We start from the raw sequence: 23,444 nt of genomic DNA on the forward strand, positions 1-23,444 counted from the left end.
ATTTTTGTATTTTTCTTTTAATTAAGTATATTGTATTAATTTTCTATTGAAATCAGGGTTAAAACGTTTAAACTACATTAAATTTATGTTTAAATAAATTTATTTAAGTTTAAAAAACATAAAATTGTAGTTATTTTTAGTACTAAATTAAAATTTTGTGTGTAAATTTATACTAATTTCATTACTTATTTATTAATTATTAAATACCTTAACCATTAGTATTGTGAAATCGAAATATTTTTTACATAATCAAAAGTTTATAAAAATGTTGAAGTTTGAATTATAAGAAATATTTTTAATTTTATTAATTTTATTAAATTTTTAGTTGAAAAGTTGAATTTAGTTCTGATGATGTAAAATAAATACATTGTTAATCTATAATTTTAAGAAGTTGACATTTACATTTAGAATGTTTAAAGCAAAGCATTGTCAGAATGTCAACATTATACAAATATTATATAAATTGACAATTAAATGACAAGTAAGAATGCTCATCGAAGAATCCAGATAATTCGTTCTACATCAATTCTGCCGTAGCCATTATGCAAAAGTTAACTCAAGAGTTTGACGAGAGTTCAGACGAAATTCGAACTTAACAATCAGTCAAAAAGACCTAGAGGCTACAGGACCTGTCCCGCGTTAACGAGCACATTTTTTTTTATTCGTGAATCACTTGAGAATATATGCAATATATTCATGATTTTTCAACAAAATCTTGAAAGCAGACAACGTGCATAATATTATGGAGTATACCCTATGAATATTATGCTAAAGCCAACAACGTAAATTTACCATCATACGTATATTAATATTTTTATGTCGTAAGTACGCCGGAAATATAATATTGCAAAAATATGTGTAGACATACATGAAAAACGCGTCATACATAGATGTAATATACATATTTATAATACATTTTATTAAAATTCAATAAAATTCAAAATTAAAATAATTATGTATATATATTTTTTTGATTTAATTGAATATAGCGCACACATTCTATTATTATTATAGCTAATTTAACGTTATTTCGATTTTAAATGGTTTGTCAAGATATCAACTATGTCCTTAGATAAATTTTTTTATTCACACGAGTGATGTTTATTAACTCAACAGACATTTAAAAAAAAGTTAAAATATATTATTATTCAATTGATTTGTGTTTCTAAGCTACGCAACATATAACAACCCCTTAAGTAGTATTGATAAAACATACAGGTTTAAGTAAAAATCATAATAACCGTATACTCCATCATTTATTCATTATGTATTTTTACATGGTTTCAACATAATCATAATTTTCAGTTTAAAATAAATAAAGTGTGTTTGTATATTTTTTTAAAACATTATAAAGGCTTAATTATATTCATATTGGTCGAGTAATTTGATTATATCAAGTATTGAATAATCTTAAGAATTACAATTTACAATGTCTTTTAAATTGCCAATGATACTAGGATTTCAAACTTGTAATAAAGTAAATAATTTTATATCTTACAAATAAATATAATTTTCTTATAATCATATTTCATTTAATATAATTTAACTATAAATACTAGGAAATTAAAACGAGGTATCCGAAGACACCGGATTTTGACATCATGAACGGTGTACATATTATCAGATCACTACACGTCAAAAATGAAAAGAAATGTAATTCTGTTTTTAATTCCACTACTGATCTCGAAGAAACCAAAAAGCCTGCTTGGCTAGTATTTGATAAACAGGTAATTAAAACGTAGATGAGGGACATAAATGTAACTTTTGATAAATAATTCGATATTTGGAGTTATATAATTTTAAATGAAGTTAATCTAATAAAATAAATAGGTGTATAATTATATAAATATGTTAATGTTAAAAATAGTTATCAGAGTTCAATTTCATTCCAGAACCTAACATTTGATGCATATTTCAAAAGTACGGTGAATGAGAGCTTTGGCTGTGCCTATAATTTAAGAAAATGCAAAATAATTTATTTTCTTGAAGATGATACAATTAAAGTAGTTGAACCCGTTGTTATCAACAGTGGTTTACCACAAGGTAAATTATTGCAATAATTTACATGAGTAATTAGGTATAAATATAAATTATATGATATATTATGATTTACGAGTTAAAATAGGTATCTACATAATATTAAGTTTATTTACTTTATGAATAATATTTGATTTAAGATTGTTGCTTTGTTTGATTTTCTTCTACCGATTTTTATTTAGAACATTGACTTAAAACTTAATAAATTATACGTAAGTAGAAGGTACATACTGACAGCACTTATACATTACTACATTTCATAATTAATCACCTATTTTACTTATTGTTTTAATAATTAAATAACATGATGTATTGATTTCCTAAAAAAACAATAATATGTAACGATAACGTTTAAATATTTTTATTATTCAATAATCAGATGGAAAAAACTAATAGAGGTAGGTAGGTGCTTAATAATTAGTAATATATTAACGTATTAATATTTAAATATGATATCGGTGAAGTATTTTCAAGGTTGCCATAGAAAGAAAATACTGAATATCAAGTAATTTTTATATTTATATGTTTTTCAAATATTTACATAGGTGTTGAGAAGGAATTTAAAACATGGGGACTTACTGGACTTGGTCTCAGTTGTTAGCTATTAAGTTTGGATTTAAAATAAAAATTTACCAATTGATTATGTTAATTATAAATTGTGAATGAAGCAAGAAAGAAATTGGAATTATAATTCGTACTAAGTATTTATTATACATACTTAATTTCTAGGGCTCGTGAGTTCATGTCTCAAAAAATGCTATAAGTATGCACTTATGCACTAAAAACTGGAAAAAAATGCATTTTAATTTGCTTTAAAAAGTTAAAAAATATGCATTTATATGTACTAAAAATATGCAGATTAAAAAAAAAAAGAAATTATGTCATTTTCGGAATAACAAAAAATTCCATTAATATTTATATAAGTTGTATTTTTTTTGTTGAAATGTAATTTCAAAAAATAAATTAAAAATATTCATTAATAATCTAATAGAATAAACATCCAGTCAGTCGTTCATTTAAAATTTTAAAATTTTAAAACGAATTTATTAAACAATAAAGAATATTACTATACTTAATAAAATAATTTATATTACCTAAAAAATTGCATTGTACAATAACAATTTTTTTTATGTTATCAAGTTTGGATAAATGGCGGTTATGTGTGACTAAATTGGTGTACATTGAAAATAATTTTACAACGTCAGCAGTGATGATTGGTGCATATTTATAACACAAAAAATCATAAAGGGCCATGACTTCGGGTTATCCTAGATTTTCAATAATTGTACGTTGCGAAAATGCCCATATATAAAAATACAATACAAAAATATAAATTATTGCATTTTCATCAAATTTTGGTAAAAATACGCCAAGTATGCACAATAAAATAGAAAAACGCATAAATATGCCAAATAGTCAAAAAACCTCTTAATATGTAAAAATATGCAAAATAAAACTTCATATACCTACTCAACCACGGTACCTTAAAATGGATTTCTATAATACCTATCATTAAATACGACTAAGCAAGATTGATACGCAAATACATGAACTCACTAGTCCTGTTAATTTTTATACATATAAGTATATACGTTTTGTGAATTAAATCAACATTTTCGACCTAGAAATGAGCATTTTTAACTTGTAATATTTACAATACTTATATTTTGTTTGAAAATTGAAATATCGAAAAAGCCAACGCCAAGCACAAATAACGTTCTTACCTTTCACTTTAATAATGGGTCAATTTTTCCTAAAATTAAAGCTAACAATACATAATTGATTTTATACTAAACGTAAATTTGTTATCTTGTATGATAGTAAGATGGAGACAAGAAATGTGAGGGTAGCATTCACTTAAAGGTACGGTTTTTCTGTGGTGTTATGATGTGCTGTTTCGTTATTTGACACTGCAAGGAAGCTGTACCTTAAGTTTTTTTTTATTTGTGTCGAAGTGTGCGAAGTACAAGACAAATGTCAGACTTCTGCAACTGGTTTGTAGTGCTTAGTGCTACCATTTATAAATTATTAATTTTAGCATTATTTATGATATGTTTATAACATTTAATTAGACAAACAAATATTTGAGTATATAGACAAAATATAATTAAAATAATTCATTCAAATATTTCAAATGTGTGCTTTATACCTACCTTTTGATGGTTTTTAATGATGTCATAATTTATGATTTATATATTTATAATTACTCATAATAATTTATTAAATTACAATTTCTATGCATCAATTATTATTGTTTATTCATGATTTATAATTTATAATAATAAACTAATTACAAGTTTATATAATTATATCAATACAATTAAGTTGTATTGGTGTGTTGAATAATGAAGTGTGAGTTAGTTCTTAGAATCAGCAACTAGATATTTTTTCGACAACGACTACTTACACATATTATGTCTATATTATGTAATGGTATCTTTCAGTATAATTATATGAATTTGTTGGTTAATTAATAGGATGTTTAATCAAACGACATAAAATTCCGTTATCAAATAACAAAAACGACTTCTATAAACTATTAGATTTAAATGTTGGAGTTACTGTGGAGTTTTATGGAAAACAGTTTAAAATAATTGGCACTGATAGTTTCACTAGAGATTTTTTGAAGAAAAACGGCGTTGATGTACCCGAAAACTTATCAATGCCTGATGATCCTCACTTCACTAGAAGAGAAAAAGTAATACTAATATTGTTTAAAATATAAATAATGATTATAATTGTTTAATAATATGATAATTTGTTTTCTTTGCTTTTTATGTATTTTTTTACAAATAATGTATAGACACAAAATAAAAAACAATCGGTGAATAAAATAATGTCACCCGTCTATAAACAAGGATTCGATGGCATTTTAAATTTTAAAGGTTTTTGGGATGATCGTTACAATGTTGATGGTGACTTACATATTTTAGAAGTTCGTTACTTTTTGGTGGACGATACAATACAGATTGTTGAACATAATTCAGATGGCGGTTTAAAAACATTTCTCAAAAGACAAAAACTTCCAAAAGTATTAAACTGTATATAGAACTTTATAACTAATTATTGTGATGCATTGCATTTTGTTATAGGACCAAATTTATGTAAAACCACCGGGCTTTAGCGAACAAAATGATTTATTGAATGTATTGGCTATAAATTCAATGAATCAATGGTACGCTTTTGATCCTCTGGGTAATTTGAACGATGTACAAGACTCTTATTATCATTGGTCAAATTTACATGTGGGAGCTGAAATTGATGTTTATAGCCGAAAAATAGTTTTATCTAGTTGTGACGAGTTTACCAAGCAATATTATTTAGATCATGGTTTGAGTAGGTTATAAAAATGTTTTAATATAATTTTAATGTATGAAATTCTGGTACTTTAATATTTTATGTATTATGATTGTAACTGTAGATAATTTCCCATCTATTATTGAGACTCCAAAAGTTGTAGAAGAAAAAGAAAAAGAAAATGTTCAAACCATACCAGTGTGTCACGATGAAAATATTTTGAATAAACTACTTAATCATTCAAAAATTGAAGCTTTAGTTTTTAAAGCAAACATTTTACCTAAAGAACCGAACAATTTAAATCAAGAATTTATCGTAAAATGTTTTTTAAACGATCAAAGTTTGTCTGTTTCTGAAATGAAAATACAGACTGCTGGTAAGTTTAATTATCTTTATATATGTATTGGCATGTATAAACTTACTGACTTTTTGATTTTGTTTATATTATTTAGGCGCAATAGGTTGTAGATTTTTTTCAAAACGGAAAATTCCTAAAGAAAATCCAAATGAACTTAATGTAATATTTAAATTATATGTCGGTGTTAAATTAATTATAGATGGTTTTCAATTTGTGCTTGTTGATGTCGAAGATAGGACATTAAGGTTTATGATGGATCATCCAAAAGAAGTAAGTTTGCATTGTACTAATCAATTATCATGGGTTAGTTATGGTCAAAAATCCAAAACTTATTTAAATACATTTTTAACAGTTTCCTCATAGTGATGTTTATTATGTAATGAATCAAATATCAAAAGCATTACAAACTGATATAGATACGTTTCACATGAAATATTTGCAAAATAAAACTGAAATCGAAAGAAATGAATTTATCGAAATAATGCTAAACGAGTTTCCAAATTTAAGTCGTCATGGCATATTTGTTTTAGCATTACAGTACAAAAAACATGAAAAGTATAAAGAAGTATCTGAAAATTTATTCAGAAGCATTTTGCAGGATGAGTTGAAGCGAGAATTGTTTGTAGGTTTTGAGGGACTTGAAATTAATTTTAAACAAAGAAATTTGGATAAAAAGGACGGATATCTTGAACGTAGTAGTGCATTTAAAGCTTTAAAAAGTGCAAAACTACCATTTTCCACCGAAATTATAAATATGTTATTAGACAGGTAAGATTTATTATAATATATTTTTTTAAATATTTATACATAAAAATAAATCTTTATAATACATAAAATAAATTATATTTACTAGTTCATTTTACTAATTAGTAAAAACTATGTGTATAATTCTATTCATATTAAATTAATAACATATTTTAGAATTTTCATAATATAGTTTGGGCTTACAATTATTTCTTTTTTTTATAATTTGTTATTTGTAGTAAATTATTCTGGTTAAACACAATTTAATGGGCTTGTTATTTTTTTTTTTTATTATTTTAAAATCGTTCATCCTATAACGCAGGTAGTTGGTACATCATTTTGAAAATGTATTGATTTTATTTTATACGATCTTAACACCGAAAATGTAATATATTAAGTTTCAAGTATCTATATTGGTGCATGTTTTTCTAAATGTTATATTATTATTAATTATTTGTTGTAAAAGTTTTTTTAGACAAAATAATATGTCATTTTGTGCCATTTTGGCCTACTTTTTTTTATTAAATAATCCTCTTCCTGCCCGATAAAAATAAACTCTACGGTGTTTTTGAACAAATCAGTTTCCAATAAAGATTTAAAACTCAAAGTTTATATGCCATATAATTAATAATAACACAAAATATGTTTTATTTTAGATTTGTTCATCACGAGACAAATAAAGTGAATTACGTGGAATTATTGGAGTATTTAAATTATACTATAAACCCTACTCCCGGATCACAAGGTTTTTCAAAGGTAGGTAGTTCAGAATAATAAATTAGAATAAATATCACAATAAACGTATAAACCTTAAAATATATTGAAATGTTATCAATAATTTTCCCTCCAGGATATATTATTATACAGGAAGCCAAGTGAAACATTTATCAGAGTCGGCGAGTTCATCAGCGATTTACGGAAATTATTATAATAATAACAGTATATTATTATGATGTACGTTATATACGGCCATACGAGTCACCCCCACTCAATAGTTTTATTGGTTTCCAATATTGTTACGAGATCCAGTGAACTGATGACGCGTCAAACTGGTTTGTTTGGTAACCACTCAACATGTGGTGTTGCTGCGACAGTGACGTGCATTCAAGGGCGTTACGGGATGTATTGTATATTTGTGTGCAGTGTGAGAGTGACTAGTGAGTAGTGAGTGCTGAGTCGTTCATTTGAAACGTTTCGATGAGTAAGTGTTGTACTCAAATCTCAAATGAGAACTGTGTGATTTTAACTGCAACTATTTACTTTTGAATTATATTTTAAGAGTGTTTTTTAGCAAAATATTTATCTGATTATTATTGTAATTTTTTTTTTTTTAATTTTTCATAGTTAATTTTAAAGTATTTAAGATCTTGTGATAGTCTTGTTCATTTGGATAAATACAGTTTGTGCAAAATTTGTAAAATACACTTTACTTAGATGGTGGTTGTACAAGTTTAAAATCTATTGGACACATAGCGTGGATAAAAGGTAGTTATTTTAAGCTTTTAATCATATTATTGTTTTTACGCAGTATGTACCTACTTAGTTGTTACCTGTATGATAAGATACAATATTATTTGATCCATTTACTTTTCGTATATACTTAATAATAATTTGCGCTGAAAAAAAACAATATTTTTATGTAGGTACTTATTAAAATAATACTATGATTATGAATTATTAATATGAAAAAAACCTTGATAAACTGGTATTTTTAGAAGTATCTATTTCGATAAAAACTGATTATTTAGATAAAACTGAACATGATTTTTAAATGTATTAAGGTAACGGCTAATAACCAATAAATGTATTTATATAAAATATACTTCGTATTATTTCTTCTAAAGTTCTATTATAAAAGAATATTACATTTATTAATTCAAAAGAAAATAGGTAGGTACACACGTGTATATGGCTTATTTATGCATTATGTTTAAATAGTTTGTTATAATTTGAATTGGTTTTAATAATATATTCAATAAAATATTATTATTCTCAAATTTGTGAATTGTATTAATTATTTATTTATCAATTTGCACTTTAACACTATCTACCTGTAGAAGTATTGAAGATATTCTATATTTATGTTAACAAATAACAAGCTCAGTCATCACTCTATTGTGACGTCGACACGTACTTCAAAACTATAATAATCATCATATTATTATGTTTGTAATTAATTTTATAACTTTTTATTTCATAATTATCTTGTTATTAATAGAAAAAAAAAAATTAAAAAAGAAATTTATAGGTTTAAGTTAATAACTTATTGAATATTGCCGATATTGCATTAGCATTTTAAATTGAAAAATTAATATTATCAAAAAACATATTTATAGATTATATGTTTTGTTTTAAATTGTTTTTTTTTGCAAATTATAGCTTCTTATCGGTGGATATTTAAACTACTTTTTTATTGCATAAAATTACAAATTAGTTTTTTTATTTCCCCCTGCGTTTTCCTCATCTATATTAACCATAATAAACTAGCATGCTGAAATACGTATTAATTGTATCTCGAGATGGTAATAATATCTGAAGTTAAAAATTGTTAAGATTTAACGAAGCTTAAATAGTGAATATTGAATTTGTCATTCGCGTATCTACTTCACAAGAAAATAGTTACTAAACGTTATTAGATGTTTAACGTTTGTTCGTCAATAATAAAAATATACTTATTAAAACTTTTCAACAATAATATTTTGAATTAAAAGTATTATTAATACATTTTAAAACATTATATCGCACAAAGTATAACATATATATTATAATATTACACATAAGCACAGATACACAATAATATATAGTTTTTGTTATACCGACAGGTGACAATTTAAATACTCGTTTCTTGTACGCGCAACATAGTAAAACACATTCATATAGGTTGATTTAAGTTGTTCATAAATGAATAGAAATAAGGAAATGATTCTAGAGAAATTATTTTTACTTTAAAAACGTCCCTAGATGCTTTCAAAAATAATAATTGTATATGTATATATATATACTTGTTTTATATGTGTTGATATTTCAAAAGCATAGTGTTAAAAATATTTAACTATTGTAATATAGGCTATTGCTAATATTTTATTGAGGATAAATAAATAACACTAATAATACTGCTTATTGAAGGAAACATATAATAATGTAGTGTGTTATAATTTATGAATAATAGCATTGGTTTTGAATACTATGTATTTTATCCTCGGCATTATTTATAATTGTATTTATAACACCTCATAATCGTGTAAATATTTTGAAAAATATTATAAAAATAAAAATTATAGTAACCTGTAACATCAAGCACACAGATTAGTTAATATTTTTATTTACGAAATTATTTGGTGACCTAAGATATAAGTCACAACATTTTGATACCTACCTATAAATTTACTATATTGTAAGATTATTACGAGTATGCGTAGCGTATGGTTACTTTGATTTTTCTATAGAAAATGGTTGTTTTGAGAATTCATATTGAAAGTTTCTAGCATACTAAATAATATTATATATTATCTGTGTATTTTTTTAGAAATAAAGAATTATTAAAAATAAAAATTAACAGCTCTATATAAAATATTTATATGAAATGCATTTTTTAACCGAAATTAGTTTCGTGTATATTAAACATATTATTAATTTAAATGTTTTTCTCATGAAAAATATTTTATTAACCCTAATAATGGCAGAATAATAATTAATATTAAACCGAAAGCAATCAGATATCTAATCAATTTTATATTATAGATTATTTTGGTTTTTTTTTATATATTCAATATATATACTCTTTGAAAGAATGATTATGATAAGTGTTATTTTACATAATTTTCGAGAAACTAAATGGATGTATTTTTCAATTTATGAAACAATGATATTTACTATTTATCATTCACTATTCATTATTTATAAAAATTCTCTAAAATATTTTATAACCGGGGTAATTTTAATGCATTTTTATTTTGAATAATAATACTAAATGTTAAGTTATTAAATCATTAATTATTAATTTTATATTAAAATTTAAATTTCTTAAACCGTAAAACGTATGTGATACTAATGTAGGTAAATGTATCTATCATAACCATAAATAAATAAGTTCTGTACGCTATAATAATATGTACTTGTGAGTTGTAAGTGGATTGTAATACACCTATTTATTCTAAGTTTTCGAATCCGCCGTTAAAAATATGAACACACGCATCGTGTTCATTTAACCAGCGTTTTTATTCGCTTCGATGTTACCTATTATTGTTGAACAATAATATGCAATTATAAAAGTGAAACTTTATTGTTCTGCTATTTAAGCGTTTTATATAGCCGAATGCCACATAATCACAATGATAAAAATTCGTATCGGCTGGGTGACTGGTCGATTTATCATCTGGACAAATCGATAGCTGTTATTCGTTATTATTTCTCATTTTGTCACGTACCTATTTAGTAAATTGAACCCACATGCGCGCAAATCATTCAATATGGTTTAGAGTCGTGGCATCCGCGATGTCGTCCAAAACCCCTTGATTTGTTGTGGAAAATTACGTCAGATTAATAACTCTAAACTGAAATAATCAATATTGTACTTTTGCACTGTTTTCAATCAATTAATAAAATATTTTTAAATCGAAAAATAATATCAATCGATTACAATATTTATCGCGTGCGTTAGCGTACTCTTTTCAATAATCGTCAAAACTAATATACAGACATACAGTTTATGTACATACCTACTTGTTTCATGTTGAGTAGGATATTTTGATCGTACAGAGTCGTTTCCGAGTTTTTATATAAAACATAAGTGAGTTAAATGTATTAGCATTTCAATTTATCGGTTTTAAGGAATTTCCTTTTCGAAATATTTATATTTTTAATTTATGAAATGTGTAGTATATTAAAGTGTTATAATTCCAAATAATTTGTTCAGTATAATTTATAAGTATATATTAAAGACTTAAGGATTTATCGGGTATCTGTTTTAATAAAACTGTATATTATTTATAACAATTTAGATTTAGGTATAGTACCTGTAATTCTAATACATGATTTTTAAAATCTATTTTATTTTCAATTATATCGTGTTTTAATATACTATATTATTTGCATTAAAGAATTATTTAATGTAAGAAATTTAATATTAAACCTTTAATTTGAATAGCGTACAAATAAATACACTTGACACAATTATTGGATAATAACTACATTACATTATCCAAAATTTCATTAAATTTTGACGTTGGTCTACAATGATAGGGATCGAGTAAAAATTGATAAAAAATTTACTTTTATTTTATAATCAATATACACTTTGTAATGAATAGTAATGTGGTACAAGAAAAAAACAACCAGCTCACATTTTTCGTGTTCACTGTTAAATATTGGTTATTAAATCGAAAGAAAAAAACGATAGCGTTACATCTGTTTTCAATTTGGAATTATTGAAATGCTTGTGTGTTGCTACAGTAGCAGTTACAGTAATACCTACGTTAGTTGAAAAAAAAATATTGACTAACTGACTTACTATGTAAATAAAATTTTCATAGTATACCCATAAGATTAAATGAAACAAGAATAAAACTTATAAAAACACAATTATGTTACATTATATTTTAATATTAGATAACTACTTCCTATGTATTCTGTTTTAAATTCTAAGCAGGCGATTATTGTGTTAGTTTTAAATGTGGTCTTTCATAATCTTTTGAAGTAGTAAAAATGTTTTAATCTTCAACGTCGAGGGTAGTTTCTGGTAGCAAATGTTGGGATTAAAATTTAACACATCCAGTGATCCATTCAATTACGAGGTAGGTACACTCAAAACCTACTCCAGCGAACAGTGAAACCTCTCTACAGCAGACAGCATATTGGCGAATTCAAATATATTCACTAATAAGGGTTATTCACCATTACTATTTAGTATTTACTGATTTATACCTGGATATAATATGCCCACGTTATTGAAGCGTATTCGTGAACAGAGTTTTCGTTGTAATACTGAATACCTACAGAAGAGCGACTTCCCTGGCTAATTTTTTGAATTAGTTCGTATAAGATGTCTTACGTTTAATGTAAATAATACTGGTGTTATGTAATTGAAGTTGAAATTGATAGTTAAATATTTTAGCGAATTCTAGTTTTAGTAATTGTTCAGTTAATCGTGAACCGGTTGTGGTGTTCGTTTTACAATCTAATATTGTAATAATTGCTAATTATTACCAGAAGAATGTTGCTCAATCGTGTTTTTAAAATATTTAAACCTCGGGCTCTATGTTTCTTCCACGAATTCCGCAAAGAATAATAATTACCTATCGATTACTATAATTGAACATATTGTTTCTCATTTAATATATGCCCTACAACGTACGTAGGTAATACAGCGAGCCAAATACCAGGATCGTATTGATTCCCGGCGGGAAGCCTAAACATTGTTCGTGGCCGTCTAGTTCCTACGTCACTGAGGGATAATTACACACCGGACCAAATGGAATAGGTAAACCCTCATAAAACCATCAGTCTTTGTAAAACAAAATCCTTTCAAAGCGTTCGCCTTCTTTTTGATGTAGTTTCACGTATAATATTCAAGTGGGAAAACATACTTCTGCGGTAATCGTTATTAAATTTTTTCTGTTTTCTTTTTAACAATTCAGAGAATTTTCATACTCGTAATATTATATACACGATATAATATATACATGTACTCGTATTCATAGATGCCCTACGTTTATTTTGCAGCGCGCGCACTTATTATAAAATACGGTAAAATGTACGTTCGTTTACATGGACGTTATTATTGACATAATATCATAGAGTGTTACAGGTCTATTATGTACAGGGCGATTCTTTAAGCATATTAACACTTATACCCGTATTTTATTTAAATATTGAATTTATTCAAATTTTAAGCGTTCCATTATATTTTTGAATTACTTCGATTTTTATACCACTTAAATAGTGTTCCAAGACGTACTACAAAAAAAAAAAAAATCAATACCACGCTTTTTTACTATACAAATTTTTATTTATATTTTATGTAAGATTACTAAATTTGTTATTAATTACCGAATATTATTCTATTTGTAAGAATTTTAATAATTCAGAAGCTAATACAAGTCTGAATTTCTATCTAGGTAGATGCATCCAATATTTTCAATAAAATATTAAATGCTTAAACACATAGGTATTGTTATAAAAGAGTAATTCTAATTTGAAAAAATTAGTTTGTATTGTCACTGGATACTCTCAAGTATTTTTTTTAAATCTATATATTTATAACTATGAGGAGAAGGGAAGGGGTAGACAATAAGTATATTTGGTGAATCACCCTCTATATTTATTTGTATTAATTTGCTCGAGTCTCTGTTGTACCTACACAGTTATTGACGAATGCATAATGTTTTGTATTATTATTTAATAAAGTGAAAAACTATTCGTAAACCCTGCGCTTGAATACAAAATATATTTATGTTTGGCCGTCTGGTGCTATACTGATTTATTTTTATTGTTATCTCGGAAAGAATTATCATTGCGATTCAATTTGAATGGCATTATGAAAATATCACGTCGGTGTATTTTCGTAAATATTTATAAGGAGTAATAATAATTATTATTACTATTGACGCCGAAGGTTCGAGAAGACAACTGACAAACTTGATGGGAACAATACATTCATCATTTTTTGTTTATTATTATTATTATTTTATAAATTTATATCGAGGGACATGGGCACTGCGCGTACGGATAACACGAAAAAAGTCGTAAATTATCTAATCAATGTCGTTGTTGCAAAACAAAGACACACGTAAACAATACGTTGTAGGTATTCTTTGTCGTCGTGTGCTAAAATATCACACATATAATATGTATATTGTATATATATATATTATTTATTAGTATTATACGCGTATGTAGACATTAGACCTTGGTTTAGTGAATTTATAATTTGACGAAAAAAAAAGTAACGCACACCTCCGCATAATATATATAATAGGTAATAATAGCCCGTGAACGATATTATAATTGCGACTGCAGTGCTCTGTAATATTTTTTCTCGAGTTCGGTCTCTTCCGTTTACGAGACGGTAATATTTATTATTATTGCATTAACCAACCGTTGAACATGAACGACCACGTGCAGCAGAGGCGTTTTCGTTTTATTATTATTATTTTTACTTTTAATATTTGGCGCACGATGATGCAATGGACGTTTAATTCATTGACAGGGAGCAATCACCTTTAATTGACACACTTAAACTTCAACTATACTGCACCGTCAGTATGTTGTTATTATATTACGTACGTATACGCCACAAACAGGAACTATAACATCCTCGTAATATTATATAGGATAGTCGGTAGGTACTTACCAATCGGCCACACGATACAGAGCAGCGAGCACCACGCCTCCCTCCTGAGTACGGTCTAGATCGGTTTGAAATTGCATTACGATTGTGTTCGTTTAAGTTTTCGTGGAGCTAAAAACAAAAAAAAAAAAAAAATAATAAAATAACGTATAGATGGTTTACGTAGGTACTGAAAGTTTGACCGCCGCCACTCGTATGATTTTCATACCGATAAATTTTAATACTTCACGTCGCAGTATGACGACGGTCCAAATTTTAATGTACTACCACACGCATACATCATATTTTATCATAATCGTGTACGACGTGTATCATATCCGTCATTATGTCAATACACGTCTCATATTAGTCATATTATAAAAATAACAACTCGCCGTGTTTCGGTTACTACGAATCTCCAATAAATTTTCTAATTGTATGATTGGCGTTAGGAAAATACACTGGTTTGAACAACTTTTTATGGATCCATTCCTACTTATTTTCATCTTAATATCATACAGATATGCCTTGTTTTCAACGATTATTTACAAACCTCGACGGCGTAATGTTCTATAATACTTTTATTTTTTAATCTTCAGCCCGTTAGACGAGTAACAACAGCTAACAAGTGCACTGCAGTAGAGTGATGTCCAATCTATTTGTGTATACGTTAATCAGCGGTACGATGACTTATGTAGATATATGGTGATGGTTTTATTTTACGCGTAGTGTGTGTGCGTTGTACATAAATTCACTATCTGACACTATTATTGTTTCCTGTTCGAGAGAAGTGTGCATTCGATTCGTTTCAAATGTGTAACGAGTACAATATATTATCATTTATCAGTTAAAAAACTATACAACAACAAAATATTTTGTATTAGTAACACTGTTATTGTTTTTATATTATATTTGCGAACATGTCTTAATATAAGTGTCAGAAACATGCAGTTTCGTCTTCGGGATTCCTCTTATTCTCTGATTATATCGCCACAACAATAGACGGATTTTGCGTCATTTTTCGACAGGAATTAATCGTATTGTATATTCGCGCCAAACTAATATGGACGTATAATTATTAGTTGTACGAAAGTACTCATGTGTTCCAAATCAATTAAATAATTTGATTTCATAACTTGTAATACATCTAAATTGTATAGCGACACTTATCTTAAAAAAAAGTTTTAAACTAGCTGTGGATAGGGTAAAGCGTGACAAAATAAGCTTGCAAAGAACTCAGTTTAACAATTATTAACTCTAATTACTTGGCGGCGACATCGTTGCTGTTGGCGATCTGTGGTGCGTATGATGACCTCTAAGTTCCGTGTTTTTGTATTCACGACATGTGCCGTCACCTGTATCGTAATCCATGGGCGGCCACATACGCCGCCGGCTATGAATTAATATTGTGATCAGCACATCTTTCCGGCTGCGACCGTAAGTCGACCCCCACCCATATTAACCCTGGTCTACAGGGTATCTGTCTCGTCGAATTTTTCATTATAGTATTGCGACGTTATTTCTAATTTATATTATTTATGAAATACTATTTTAGAAATTTTTCACCGCGTGTCATACGGTTAACCGCAAGTCATTATTCGCAGTAATTTTCGGATCAAAACTCGAAACAAAATCAAATCATATTAGTCGTTTTCGCGTTTATTAAAAACCCGTCGATCGCCATGGCTATCGATTAATAATGTATATAAAAAGGTTAACATTTTACAAGACAGTTTACCACTACAATTACCGTTGTTGGGGGTTCAAAAAATTAAAGGAGATTCTCAAAAAAATAAGCTTCTGATAAAAGAATATGTTATATTATATTGTATTATACAGATGTGGCCCGCAAGAACAACCACACGGTGAAACACCCTATATAGTTACTTTTAATATACCACACTTCCTTTCCCTTAATCACGTATGGGCTGGGAAACACCAGACTTGAATATTAAAATGCGCCGTATGTTTACATTTGTTTTTACTCACTTTCGTCGGGCATGCATTACATACACACTCACATTTATATAATATTATATCACATTTATCACGAGACTCGATGCGCCGAGTGAAATACAAATTAAACCCGTAATGGAAGTTGAGGTTTCTTTTGAATAATTTCGTTTCATATCTTACCACTCGCACTACTCCATGCAGTATACAGATACACACACATGCACACTCGTGAATAGACACCGACGGGAACGTGAGAGCTCCCAGTGTATATACTCACGTGTTGCACGTGTAACGAGATCATAACCGGAAACGGGGAGGGTGTATAATAAATAATAGAAATCCTTTTCCCGTGCGATCTGGGGCAGCTGAAGACGCGCCCTTTAGACGCGTATGGTTCATATCGATCTAGATTTTAACGGAGATCGTCTTCCTGTTCGATTTTTTTCCTTTTTGTGTTGTTTGTCCGCGTTACGCGGATTCACATCCGTTGGCAGCGACCAAATGTTTCCAACGTGAACATTTTGTATTACTTTAATGCGTGCTGTGATTCGCAGGTATTTAACCATGGGAGCCGAATCTCAATATAGCGACACTCTCAGATCGTCCAAGAAATGCAGCAAGTTGAGGCCATTGAAGATAACCGCAGTCGGCGACGGAATGGTTGGAAAAACTTGCATGCTCATCACTTACACAACTAAGCAGTTTCCTACGGAATACGTGCCCACCGTGTAAGTGAAAACGACCTTTTTTTATAATAGTTATATTATGTAAATTTATAAACAAGCAAAGCAATTATAATGCAGTTGTAGTGGGTACATAGTATACCTACAGTTAACACGTTGATTTTATTTTAATCAGTGGTTGACAATTTATTGTAGTTGGTCATAACTTACTATATATAATATTATGTGTAAAAACACAATATTGTTGTGACTCATAATAATGTTATTTATTATTATTTTAATATTCTATTTAATATTATTGGCCTACTGGATAGTTGAAATAATCTCGGCTGTTTTAAAATGCTATTACAACTAATGCCATATTTGTGGTGTAATAATGATTAATGATTTGAATGTGTATACCAGTGTTATCTACACTTTGTTCTATATTGATAATTATATTCTTATGGAGAAAAAATAAACAGTTTAGCTGCCGTTTCATAAAAATTAAAAAGTGATATCAAAATACAATCCCACATTTGAGGTACATCCTGTTGATTACTTGTTGATCGTAAAAATGTGAAGCATATGAATTTCTATTAAAAATATAGTTTTTTAATGATCAGGCTTGTAATTTATTTATTGTTTGGATTACATTTTAGAATTTTTAGCTAAAATTATAAATATTTTATTTTCATTATTGATGCTATTGTTATCTATCACATATTCGTTACCAATAGAAAATCATTCAAAACATTTCTTGTCTTGTCGAACTGTTAAAGAAAACACTGCCTATTGCAAAAAATGCGGAGTTATTTAAAGTACATTTTTTTAATATTTAAATTTTAATAGAATTTAATAGTATTCATAATAAGTTTTAATTTCTCAATTACAAAAATCAAAATATTGTAAAGATCATTAGCTGGGACCCACTAATTGTGTTCATTATTAGTACCTATATTTTGCGACTACTTAATTGGTTTGTAAAATTTGACTATGAAATGAAAAACCTAAAGAGTAATTTTGTTACAGTTTGAGTTATTTGTTAGACGATAAGACAGATGTTAAGCTTGTGTACTTCGTGTAAGTTATCCATTGTTAAAATTAAAGTACAAACGTAGTACAATCAAAAACTATAAAGCGTGGGTACTGGGTGTGATTTTTTTGGTGATAAATTAATATATATTTGGAGAATATTCTAAAAGTTACTTAAGTTACTGTATTTAAACGTTGAAAGTACTTCGGAGAAGAACATTTTAAAATTGTTCAGTAGCTACAGAGAAAATCGCAAAAACACAATTCACAATAACCTATATTATACTATAATATAAAGGTGAATAATACAATATGTGTGAGTATTATTTATTGATGTAATTACTCCTTTTTTAATACGAGTTTGATCATATTTTTAGATTTACCAGATAAAACTGTTGCTCGTAGTAAAGTATATTATTTTCAAATTTAAAGACATCTGTCCTATTGAGCGCACCAAATAACTCTAACAACTATACGCAAGTGATGAATATTGCATTTTGTTTTATTTTGTTAACGGTTCATAGTTACCTAATAGGTTATTTATTACATTTATTCATACGATATTCTATTTTTTAATTTTTATAAACTTAAAAATAAACAGCGTAAATTATTATATTGATTTTCATGTGGCATAAGTGTTCATGAACCACGTTAATAATTAAAATATGTAGGTATTAGAGAAAGTATGTCAGAAATGAGTCATCTTATTTGTGACTAAATAATACCTGAGAAGGTTCTTTTTATTTAAATGTTAACTATAAAGCGACCTATATTAAGATTTGACGTTGTTATATTTACTTATTGTATAGCATTACCTTTAAATTGGAGAATATAAATATAAATCATATTATTTAAATTAGTTATTTAGTGTGTTAAAAGTGTGTAAACGTTGCAATACCTTTCCTTTATTTAGGTTTTCATAAATAAAAATATTTTAATTTATTTTTAAAAATGTAATATTAAGATTTAAAAAATCTATTATAAAAATATGAAAGTCTTAAATAGCTAGGTTTATATTTTATAATAGCATATTTGTATGTATTTAATTTATAATTTGTGTTTTATATTTAAATTGTATTTGTAGTTGAATTAAATTAATTTAAAATTGGTTTTAGTTTTAAACTTATAATGAGTTTAATTTTTTATTAAATTAAATTAGATGTTAAATTTCATCAAAATAAATATTTAAGATAAGTGATGGTTGCTATTGTCAAGTTCTTGTATTATGTCAACAACTTTCAAATATAATTACATTTAGTTTAGAACGTATGCTACACAAATTAGATCACATTATTGATTTCCCAATCAACTAGGCAGATATCGGTTAAAGTCTGAAAATAGTAAATAATAATGTATAATGTATACTATACGTAGCTTCCATAGGTACCTATAGTTTTATTACTTTAGTTATAACTTATAACTTTTAATATACTTGCGGACATAATGTGTTCAATGTACAATGTACTTAGAAATTCGATTAAAATTATTATTAATGTTATAGACATAATTTAAGTTGCAATAAATTATTTATGAAGCTTATCAATAATATTCATTTTTTAATTTAATAGAATATTTTTGTTTCTTTATAACTAATATGGTATAAATTATAAATCTAATTTATACATATATGAGTATAATATAATGTAATAAATTTGAGTATTATATAGACATAATGTATTAACGTGGCAATCATTTGTATCGTTATATTTTTTAATAGGGAAGGAATATCAAGATTTTTTAATAATAATAATAATAAATATTTTTAATGTATTTTAAGATTCGACAATTATGCAGAGAACATAATTATGGATGGTCAAGAATACAACATGTGTCTGTGGGATACTGCTGGCCAAGAAGATTATGAAAGACTTAGACCATTGTCTTATCCTAATGTAAGTTAAAACATTTTACTTTTTTAATATTGAAACACATTTTAAATGTATTATTGTAAATACAATTTTATTTTTCATATTTTTTTATTCATAGCTTAAGAGTTATTCACGAAAAAAAGAACGGCAAAATTTTAAAAAAAATAATCTAATTGATTACTTGAATAATTGCTCTTAACATTTTTATTATTCATAATTTTTATACACTATTCAGTTTTAAAACACATGGTTTCCGGATGAATCACATAAAAAAAAAAATGAAAACCATTATGTTATATTAATATAACGATATTATATTACAGACGGATTGTTTTCTACTTTGCTATTCAGTCGGTAGTCGAAGTTCATTCGAAAACATTGCTAGTAAATGGCATCCGGAAATTCAACACCACTGTCCGAAAATACCTGTGATATTGATCGGTAAGGCCAGATGACGAATAGTGTATTGTACCGTATGGGTGCGAATGCTGGGATATTATGTTCTATGAATTTCGAGTTGTATTTATTTGTTTTTATATACCATGGGAATTATTTAACACACGAATATTATTGAACTGATGAAAAACAAATATCATTTTTTTGATTTCCGTGTGTCAAATATTATGTAATCTCTACTTTAATTATTTTATTATTTAACCGCGATTTGGTGTTAGCTATAATAATACTTCATTTTACGTTATTATTGCATTTAGTAAGTACTGCATAAATATTGGACCTGAAATACACAAAAACTTAATAAACAAATTAAATCTATAGATTATTTAAGTTAATGGGGATAATGATATATTAATATGATCGTTATATTTTTTAATATTGAATATCCAAAACAGAAAAAACATAAATTATTTACTTAGTTTTGCTATAAGTAAATTAAAAATAAAAATAGAAATTAAATTTTGTTTATATTAGTTCAAAATAATTACGCGAAAACAAATAAACGAACATCCGGAGTCCGTACAAACACTACAAACACACAAGTGTACTCCGATCAAGAGTAGTATTTGTACCTATCTATTGTCCACGTATAACATAACATTTTAATGGTCATCTTATTTAATAGTACCTAGTGAATAATAATTAAATTCATAAAAAATAATAGTGTAATGGTTGTGCATTACAACGACGCGATTGCGGTTGGTCTATGTATAATTTATGTATTACATTTATGGTGATTTATTTGATGTATCAATACAAAATTATATCAAACACGAAACACGTGACGTATAGGTAAAAGCAGTAAAACGTTAAAATACTCAACACGATATAATATAATTTGATTACAAACTTAAATAAAATAAAAATAAAATAAATTTTAGGTTGAATAAACGGTTTAAAATATATGTAGGTACCTAGGTCTTTTATTATTTTCAATAGATCCAAACCATCAGTTTCGGTCATACGTATTTTTTGGAGAGTTTATAATGGTTATTAGTGTTATTACGATTTGTGAGATTGACACGAAATGTCGACGACAGTTCGTCATTATTATTATTATCGTCAAGTGAATTGACGACTCGCAATCTTTGCGATAATGTTCTATACGTGTTTTAATAGTTAGTTATTTATTATTATACAATATTGTTGTGCTTATTACTATTATTCAATATGTAAACAGGGAACTGGGAAATCTAAACTAGGTCGTGTCATAACTTTTAGAATATAATGTAATATTGTCTGGAAGTTTGGACACAAGTTCAATTAACCGTTATCAAATAATAATTACATTTGTAGGTACGAAAACGGATTTAAGACTGAGCCAAAACGACTGTATAACACGGAAAAAGGGCAAAAAAATGATGAAAAAGATCGGGGCCGTCAAGTACCTGGAGTGTTCAGCTCTGACTAATGAAGGGCTGGATACCATATTTATGGAATCGGTTCGCGCGGCCATCAAAAAGCCAAGACAGAACTGTTTCGCTTTCCCGTTCACCCAATGTTGTAAATAGAATACGTTCTCAGGACTCCAACATCATCCATCGTTGTTGTCGTTGTCGTCATCGTTGTCAAGTATTCGCGAGATCTCGTACCACGCTTATACTATCCTCAGTAATAATTGTTGTTTCGCTGTTGAGTGTCCTATACGCATTTTACATATATAGTATAATGTAGTTATGAAATACGGCGTTTCGTTTATTATAACTCACTTTTGGAATGTAAAATATGTGCCATAGATTGTGAATCGCCTGTAAATAATATTATATATATAATATAAAATGTATTAACGTAACGCTGTTTAAACCTATCTACCTATCTCACCATATACTATTATGACCTCGCCGCGATAATGAACCAACGAGATTTTATGTACAAGTCGTCGGCTTATTATAAACTATAGAGTATGCTTAAATATTGTTTTTTTTTTTTTTTGATAAATGTAAAAATGTATTATTATTAATTTTTTTAATTATTTTTATTTGTTTGTTTTGTCATGTGCATAATATAGTATGTATAATATCTAGTATATCTCACACTATATATCACAGTATGACACGAATATTTGATTATTATACAATTTCAGTTTTGATTAATTTGTTATTAATTATTAAACTATTTATAAAAGATGACATCGTTTGCGTTAATTACATTTCAATTTTCCCAAATAATTAAAATAATGTTTAAAAACTCATTTTGGTTTTTTCATAAACTCGTGGTTCTCTTTCAAGTTCCAACAGTCAATTGTTATATAATTATTTAAGTAGGTATGCGATTAGTAATAGTTCATTAGCTGATGATAATAATATTTCTAGAATATATTTACTTACTTGTATTCTATCAGTGTATTCCAATGCCGGTAATATTTAAATAATGCGTTGGAGGTAAGTACCTATTTCGTTTTTTTTTTTTTAATCTGTATAAAATGAGAAATCTTAGATTTGTAACTTTTAAATTATTGAATTCTTAATAATTTTTGTTATCTTTTAAAACATTTTACCGACAACCACAATTTACGATTAAAATATCTCTTAAATCGAGCGTATCTATAAGGTACGACTAACAATAATTATAGCCACGCAATCTTATCATACACAATAATTTATAAATTTAATACTTTAATGTTTAATCTTCCGCGTGTCATTGTGAAATGTCTGAATACGATAACACGTATATTGTTGTTCGTTGAACGTTTTTGATTAGGTAAC

At 27.0% G+C, this 23,444-nt stretch overlaps 2 protein-coding genes across 2 annotated transcripts; both read left to right on the forward strand.

The window, feature by feature from the left end:
- Positions 1-1,429: 1,429 nt before the first annotated feature.
- On the forward strand, positions 1,430-7,871 carry LOC112602654 (EF-hand domain-containing family member C2-like). The gene is made up of 12 exons (XM_025350847.1): positions 1,430-1,477; positions 1,560-1,727; positions 1,893-2,043; positions 4,515-4,735; positions 4,841-5,068; positions 5,130-5,373; positions 5,459-5,710; positions 5,787-5,962; positions 6,045-6,460; positions 7,093-7,192; positions 7,287-7,637; positions 7,781-7,871. Exons 1-11 carry the CDS (start codon positions 1,430-1,432, stop codon positions 7,365-7,367), a joined length of 2,085 nt encoding a protein of 694 aa, XP_025206632.1. The 3' UTR covers positions 7,368-7,637; positions 7,781-7,871.
- Positions 7,755-22,803, forward strand: LOC112602655 (ras-like GTP-binding protein RhoL). The gene is made up of 5 exons (XM_025350848.1): positions 7,755-7,921; positions 17,273-17,446; positions 20,193-20,307; positions 20,607-20,724; positions 22,036-22,803. The coding sequence occupies exons 2-5, from the start codon at positions 17,283-17,285 to the stop codon at positions 22,248-22,250; spliced, it is 612 nt and encodes a 203-aa protein (XP_025206633.1). The 5' UTR covers positions 7,755-7,921; positions 17,273-17,282; the 3' UTR covers positions 22,251-22,803.
- Positions 22,804-23,444: the final 641 nt, after the last annotated feature.

Source organism: Melanaphis sacchari, unplaced genomic scaffold, assembly GCF_002803265.2.
Source record: "Melanaphis sacchari strain LSU unplaced genomic scaffold, SCAv2.0 Contig8_pilon_pilon, whole genome shotgun sequence".
Classification (NCBI taxonomy): Eukaryota; Metazoa; Arthropoda; class Insecta; order Hemiptera; family Aphididae; genus Melanaphis; species Melanaphis sacchari.

Bases quoted from the DNA above. Each gene is read 5' to 3' on its own strand.
- LOC112602654 (XM_025350847.1), top strand. From the start codon at position 1,430: ATGTCTTTTAAATTGCCAATGATACTAGGATTTCAAACTTGTAATAAA. The intron at 5,069-5,129 runs GTATTAAACTGT...ATTTTGTTATAG, and splicing joins AAAGACAAAAACTTCCAAAA to GACCAAATTTATGTAAAACC. The intron at 7,193-7,286 runs GTAGGTAGTTCA...TTTTCCCTCCAG, and splicing joins GATCACAAGGTTTTTCAAAG to GATATATTATTATACAGGAA.
- LOC112602655 (XM_025350848.1), top strand. From the start codon at position 17,283: ATGGGAGCCGAATCTCAATATAGCGACACTCTCAGATCGTCCAAGAAA. The intron at 20,308-20,606 runs GTAAGTTAAAAC...ATTATATTACAG, and splicing joins GACCATTGTCTTATCCTAAT to ACGGATTGTTTTCTACTTTG. The intron at 20,725-22,035 runs GTAAGGCCAGAT...TTACATTTGTAG, and splicing joins AATACCTGTGATATTGATCG to GTACGAAAACGGATTTAAGA.